Source organism: Pygocentrus nattereri, chromosome 25 (genome assembly GCF_015220715.1).
Source record: "Pygocentrus nattereri isolate fPygNat1 chromosome 25, fPygNat1.pri, whole genome shotgun sequence".
Taxonomy (NCBI): Eukaryota; Metazoa; Chordata; class Actinopteri; order Characiformes; family Serrasalmidae; genus Pygocentrus; species Pygocentrus nattereri.
In genome coordinates, this window is record NC_051235.1 from 29,351,696 (window position 1) to 29,359,195 (window position 7,500).

The following is a 7,500-nucleotide window of genomic DNA, read 5'->3' on the forward strand; positions in this document are numbered from 1 at the left end:
TCAAATCTCTGGCATGTGGGTCCCAGTCGAGTCTCAAATCTCTGGCATGTGGATCTAAATCGAGTCTCAAATCTCTGGCATGTGGGTCTGAGTGGAGTCTCAAATCTCTGGCATGTGGGTCCGAGTCAAGTCTCAAATCTCTGGCATGCGGGTCTAAATCGAGTCTCAAATCTCTGGCATGTGGGTCCCAGTCGAGTCTCAAATCTCTGGCATGTGGATCTAAATCGAGTCTCAAATCTCTGGCATGCGGGTCTGAGTGGAGTCTCAAATCTCTGGCATGTGGGTCTGAGTGGAGTCTCAAATCTCTGGCATGTGGATCTAAATCGAGTCTCAAATCTCTGGCATGTGGGTCCCAGTCGAGTCTCAAATCTCTGGCATGTGGGTCCCAGTCGAGTCTCAAATCTCTGGCATGTGGATCTAAATCGAGTCTCAAATCTCTGGCATGCGGGTCTGAGTGGAGTCTCAAATCTCTTGCTTGAGGGTTTGAGTTCAGTTTCAAGTCTCTGGCCTGGAGGTCTGAGTAGAGTCTTGATTCTCTGGCATGTGAGTCCGTGCTGAGGCTTGATTCCCTGTTGTGCAAGTCTGAGTCGAGTCCATGTGAGTCTCTAAGGAGTAAGTCTGAGTCAAATCTCAAATATCTAAGCTGTAAGTCCTAAGTCTTAAGAAGTAAATCTTAAGTCTCTAAGGTGTGAGTTTAAGTTGAGTCTCTGGTCTCTGAGGTTCAGGTCTGTGCTGAGTCTCAAACCTCAGAGGTGCCAGTCTGAGTCCAGTCTCAAGTGCCTGAGCTGTATGTCTGAGTCAAGTCACTGAAGTGCAAGTCTGATTGAAGTCTCAAGTTCAAATCTCGATCTCTGAGGTATGAGTTTGAGTCAAGTCTTGAGTCTCTAAAGAGCGAGTCTGAGTCAAATCTCGAATATCTGAACTGCAAGTCTGAGTCGAGTCTAGAATCACAAAGGTGCAAGTCTGATTCAAGTCCGGCGTGAGTCTCAAGTTTGTGAGAGGTCAAGTCTCAAGCCTTTGGGATGTGAGTCCAAGTCAAGTCTCAAGTCTCTGAAATGCGAGTCTGAGTCAAATCTCAAATCTCTGAAGTGTGACACTGAGGTGAGTCCCCAGTCTTTACAGTGTGAGTCTCGAAGTTTCGAATGTCTGACCCATGAGTTCGAGTTGAGTCTTGAGTTTCTGGTCTCGGAATTTAAGTTGAGTTCTGATCCTCTGGGACATGATTCTGAGTCAGTCTTGATTCTCTGGGGTGTGAGTTCGAGTAGAGTCCTGAAACTCGACTCTCTGAGCTGCAAGTCTGAGTCAAATTTCGAATCTCTGAGGTGTGAGTCTGAGTCAAATCCCCAGCCTCTGAAGCGCAAGTCTAAGCTGAGTCTCTGATCTCTGAGCTGTGAGTCTGAGTTAAGTCTCCAGTCTCTGAGCTGTGAGACCAAATTAAGCCTCAAGTCACGGGGGTGCAAGTCTGCGAGTTGTGCAGCAGGCTAGCTAAATGTTTCGAGTTGGATTTAAGTCATTATTTGAGGCAGCACGGAGTCAGCACTGCAGTAATTACTGCACATGACTGCAGCCGCAAAACGAAACAAAAGGCTTGCATTGAGGTTAGCAGTCCTACACTCTCTACAGAAGATGGTTCTTTAAGGGTTCTTTAGCAAAGAAGATGGTTCTCTATAGAAACATGAACACTCAAATAACTATATGCATGATTCAAGGGTACTTTGCATCATGGAACCTCTTCAGAATGTGTTTTATATGGTTCTATATAGCACAAAAAAGGGTTCTTCTATTGTTACAATGTCAAGCCTGTAACAATAGAAGAACCCGTTTCTTTAATAAAGAACCCTTGAAGAACCATCTTTCTTAAGAGTGTAATTTATTCCATTTTGTGTCTTTTTTTCCCCCTTAGGCTGAAATTTCACACTGCATGAACACATGACTGTGCAGGTGCCTTGTGTTTATACCTGCGCGGGTCACTGTTTGGAAACGGAATGACGATGAGCTGGGAATTCGGAATGATTGCGGTCCATTCCTGTTTCCTCATGTCCTGCAGGGTGGGGGGGGGAGAGGGTGAGAAGAGAAATAACAAAGAACAAAATCACTGACGATACTATGGAAACAACAGCCTTTCCTCTTGCTGAGCGTACTGTCTCCGTGGTAACCTCCTCGCTCACTGTTCATCATCTCCACTCCGAGCTCTTCCCGGCAGCAGATCGCTCTGACAGACGGGATTCGTTTAGAGGTTTAAATCTAGCACCACACTACGGTTTCATTCCATCATGATTCTTCTTCCAACATTTATTCATCTTTATTTATTTATTATAAGGGTCATTCTACGGAAAGGTCCGTTTCTGTGCCCCTAGCATTTACAGATACGGTACACTTGGAAAATCATGTTACAATTTGTTTAGATTTTAAAATAAAACATTGTTATTTGAACAATTACACCAAGTTGAGCTTCAATTTAGCAATATTGGCTTTTAAATCAATCACATAGAATTCCAAGCACCACAGAAGAGCTCGTCCTCACAGTCATGTGGAAAGGCTGAGGCCATATTTTGAGGTTAAAAATGTTTTTCTGCTATTTTAACTGCAATATCAGATCCACATTTGGAGGTGATTTGAAATGAAGGAAATTACTCTAAGCAGATTTTAAAGACTAAAAGCTCCCTTGCAGAAAGGCATTACATGAAATGGTTAAAAATACACTGCCTGATGCCTCAGACATTGCTTCACAACGGTTCTGAGATAAAGTTCTGGCCTTAAAATGTATTTTTTTAATCCGTTCACAGCAGATGGTGTGGTAAAAAAGAACAATAAGACATTTCAGAATTGTTGCTGTTTACCATCAACATTCCGTATAAACTCAGAAGATAGGTTTAGGCTCACTGGTGGTTCTGGAGGGTAAATAAAATGTCTATGTTTGTGTCGTAGTCATGGCGACCCCTGGTTCCCATCACCACCACTGTGAAGAGATCTGAACCATTTCACACCAAACCGCTCTGAATCTCACTGATTACAGCTCAAACACTGAATGATGCAGAAAACCTCGACAGAATTTCCCTTTTAAGAAACAAAACCCTCAGTGTGATTCAGTGAGTTGATGAGAGGTTAGTAATGTTAGCTGCGGTAACACATTAGGATGTAATTGACAATAAAGACTACAGACTGGGTGCCCTTTTAGTGGCTGTGTTTACATGAAAACATTTCTGCCGAACTGATTGAAGACATTCTGATTACAGATGTTTATCTCACTCTGCTCTGTTCACAAAGATCCAAAACTGCTTAGTGTAGACGTTACCATGACAACGAGCATCGCGTGAGTGAGATGAGCAGCAGTGTGCAGTGCTTGTGTTTGTAATTGCTATAAATTGACGTCAGACACAGGAAAACGTCCTTCGCATATCCTTATTAAAGACGGCCGAGAGGACGACGTCGTGATCTGAGACACATAAGCTGGACGTCCGTCCCACCGCCGTCTTTTAAAGACCAGAGCATGAACTTCGTCTCCTCTGCAGACCAGTTTCTGCTCCGCCGCGTTGAACGGGATAAACTCTCACTATGACGCGACGCACATGCAGAACGGACTCAAACTTTCCAATAGGGAACGTAATCGGATACAGGAGTTTACACGGATATTATTCTTCTGTTTCACAGATTATTTACAGGATTTCCCACCTCATTTATTCTGAAATGAGTCAATCAGACTAGATTATTCCAAATGAGGTGTTTACATGGATGTATTCCGATGTGAATGAGCTATTAGTCGGATTATTAACAGATTATCAGGCTGTATGTAAACCTGAGTCAGAATTGAGTCAGATTATAGAATCGCAGACTGGGGTTCGATTCCAGGCCCAGGCAAGTGCACCAAGCTATACCAACAAGAGTTCCAGGGCAAAACTCCCAACTTTGCACTGCCCAACACCAGAGCATGCAAATGCAAATTAATTTCTGCACAGCCTCAGAGCTTTTAACAACTTCTACAGGCTTCCCAGAGACAAAAAGGAGAGGAGACACATTAAATAAAAATAAATAATGCAGTAGAAGAAGCAGAGGAAAAAAGAAAGACAGAAGAGGAAAAAAGGAGATCAAAAGAAAAAAATGAGGAGAAAGAAAGAGTGGAAAAGACAGAAAGGGGTGAAGAGATGAGCAAGTAAATGGACAGGAGAGGAAGAGTAAAAGAAAAAGGAAAGGAAGAGAAGATGAAAAGCAGAGAAGGGAAAGGAGAAGAGGCGGAAAAGGAGCGAAACAGAAATTAAATGGAAAGAAGAAAAAGAAAAGAATGAATAAAATGGAGCAAAAAAGGACAGAAGAGAAATAAAAGTGAGGAAATAATGGGACGAAAGAATCAAGTAGAATGAGAAGAGAAGAAAGGAGAGGAGAAGAGATGAGGTGAAAGGAGAAAACATCCCATTATCTCCATACTGATTATTAGAATCAGGTTGACAGGGATGCTGTTGGTACAAGTCTTGGTGTACGGGAGTCCGGTCTTGGTCTCAAGATCGGTGTTAAGACCAATCAATGGTCTCAGTAGGGCTGATCGACTTGGGGAAAATATCTAATAACAATTTTTCAGACTAATATTACGACTGTGATTAAAATTAAGATAATTTTTAGTAAATTGAGGTTGAGGCCTGTTGGTTTTTTTTTTGGTCACGAAGACCAGAACATCCACCTTTTCCATCTTGAGGATTACAGAGCCTTTCCGATAGGGAATGCAATCAGATACAGGCGTTCACACGGATATTGTTCTTCTATTTAACAGATTATTTATAGGATTACCCACCTCATTCAATCAGATAGAACCTGCATTCAGAGTAACTTCAATCAGACTAGACTATTTTGATTGAGACGTTTATATGGACGTGTTCTATTCCGATTGAGCTATTAATCGGATATTTAACATTATTAGGCTGCATGTAAACGTGGTTACTGCAAACTTCAAGCCACATATTATCTTCTATGGATTTGTAGTCTAGGTGTAATAAAGTACAGTAGTTTGTCATCACTGATGTTGATGCGGCAGCCCAACTGCTCACGCAGCACTTTAGATTTATGGCGTTTGGCTGACGCTCTTATCCAGAGCGACTTACAATTTGATCACTTTTACACAGGAAGGCGAAGGTGGTGTTAGGAGTCTTGCCCAAGGACTCTGATTGGTATAGTGTAGGGGGTTTGCCAAGGCAGGGATTGAACCCCAGTCTACAGTGCGGAAGGCAGATATGTTACCCACTATACCAACCACTTATTGGCAGAAGCCTTCTTTGTAAGCTTTCCATACACGAACTCACAGCTCTATCAATTACAAAGGTAATCTTCCCTCTTCAGGTTGTTTCCAGACAGCAATTAGCAGCAAACACTCAATTCATCTTTCTCGGGATCCTCCGGGGGGCAGATTTTAATTTACGCCGACACATCTATCACAAAGCTGCGCTATGTTCCTGCGCCACTTTAACGGTGCGCGGGCTTCACTGAAGCTTCACTGAAGCTCTGATGCTATTTTAGGAGTGTGTGGACAGAGTGGTTGGTAAATGGAATAGATGAGGTGTTCTGCAGCTGCGTGGGGAGAGTTAACCTACTGCCCACTGATGAGGTCAACTGTGGTCACTACCAGAGGGAGAACTAGCTACAGAACCGACCAATCACGGAGCAGAAGTCGGAGAGAAGAGGAGATGTGAAAAAGAAAAGCAGGGGGAAAGAAGGAGAGAAGGGAAAAAGAATGACAGGAGAGTAAATAATGAGGGAAGAGAGGAAAGGAGAGGAACAGATGATGGAATAAGGGATGAGCGGAGGAGAGGAGCGGAGGAGGGAGAGGAAAGAAGAAACAGCAGAAGAGAAGTTAAAGGAACAGAAAATGAAAGAAGAAGGTAGAGAAGAGACAAAAGGGGAGGAGATGAAATAAAATAAAAAGAATTTATGCAATAACAGAAGCAGAGGAAAAAAGAAAGGAAAGACAGAAGAGGAAAAAAGGAGATCAAAAGTCAAAAGTGGAGAAGACATAGACATAGATAGACAGAGCAAGTAAAAGGAGAAGAGAAGAAAGGAAAAGAAAGGAAGAAAAGGAAAGGAAGAGAGGATGGAAGAAGAAAAGCAGAGAAGGGAAAGGAGGAGAGGGGGAAAAGAAGCGAAATAGAGATTAAATGGAAAGAAGAAAAAGAAAAGAATGAATAAAATTGAGTAAAAAAGGACAGAAGAGAAATAAAAGTGAGGAAAGAATGAGAGGAAAGAAGTGTGAGATGTGAGGATAATAGATGAGATGAAAGGAGAAAACAGGAAAAGAGAAAAGATGAGTGATGAGAGGATAAAAGAGGAGAAAAGAAGAGAGGAAAAAAGAAGAGAAGAGAGATGAGAAGAAAAGACAGGAAAGGAGAATAGCAGATAGGAAAGGAGAAAAGAAAAGAAGAGAGATGAGAGGAGAGAAGAAAAAAGAGATGAGAATAGCAGACAGGAAATGAGAAGAGCAGATAAGAAAGGAGAAAAGAAAAGAGAGAGGAGAAGAGAGGAGAGGAGAAAATAAGAGAGATGAGACGAGAGGAGAAAAGAAGAGATGAGAAGAGAGGAGATGAGAGGAGAAAAGAAGAGAGATCAGAATAGAAGACAGGAAAGGAGAAGAGAAGAAAGGAAAAAAGAAAAGAGATGAGAAGAGAGGAGAGGAGAAAATAAGAGATGAGAAGAGAGGAGATGAGAGGAGAAAAGAAGAGAGATGAGAATAGACGACAGGAAAGGAGAAGAGCAGATAGGAAAGGAGAAAAGAGATGAGAAGAGAGGAGAGGAGAAAAGAAAAGAAGAGATGAGAAGAGAGGAGAGGAAAAAAGAAAAGAAGAGAGATGAGAAGAGAGGAGAGGAGAAAAGAAGAAGAGAGATGAGAAGAGAGGAGAGGAAAAAAAAGAAGAGAGATGAGAAGAGAGGAGAGGAGAAAAGAAAAGAAATGAGAAGAGAAGACAGGAAAGGAGAAAAGAAGAGAGAGGAGAGGAGAAAATAAGAGAGATGAGAAGAGAGGAGAGGAAAGGAGAAGAGCCGATGGGAAAGGAGAAAAGAAAACAAGAGAGATGAGAAGACAGGAGAGGGAAAAAGAAGAGATGAGAAGAGAAGGAAATGAAAGAAGATGAAAAACTGAAAAGACAAAAAGAAGAGAAGAAAACGGAAGAGAATGAAAGAGAAAAGAAAATAAGGAGAAGTGGAAACAACAATACAGGAAAGAAGGAAAGGAGAGAAAGAAAAAGAAAGGAGGTGAACGAATTGAGGAATGAAAAGAACGAGAGGAGAAAAAGAAAAGGTCAGGAAATTAGGAGATGAATGAGACACACAGTGAACATGGAGGAAATATATAGAGACAAGAAGAAAGAAAAGGGGGGAAAAGAGGGGATGGGAAAGGAGAGGAAGAAAGAGGAGAAAAGGTTGGAGGAAAGGAGAAGTGTAGGAGGTCGGCTGGATTCTGTATCGCTCCCCACCCACCCATTTAGTGCCGTTTTCCACTCCGAGAGATTTAATTGGCAGATTTCA

General features: G+C 42.1%; 1 protein-coding gene across 1 annotated transcript in view; it reads right to left on the reverse strand.

Moving 5' to 3' along the window:
- The window catches only part of itfg1 (integrin alpha FG-GAP repeat containing 1), a 266,804-nt gene that overhangs the window by 20,148 nt on the left and 239,156 nt on the right, over positions 1–7,500 (reverse strand). The window contains exon 16 of the mRNA XM_037534550.1: positions 1,959–2,041. Within this exon, the coding sequence (XP_037390447.1) occupies positions 1,959–2,041 (83 nt within the window). The remainder of the gene's footprint in view (positions 1–1,958; positions 2,042–7,500) is intronic.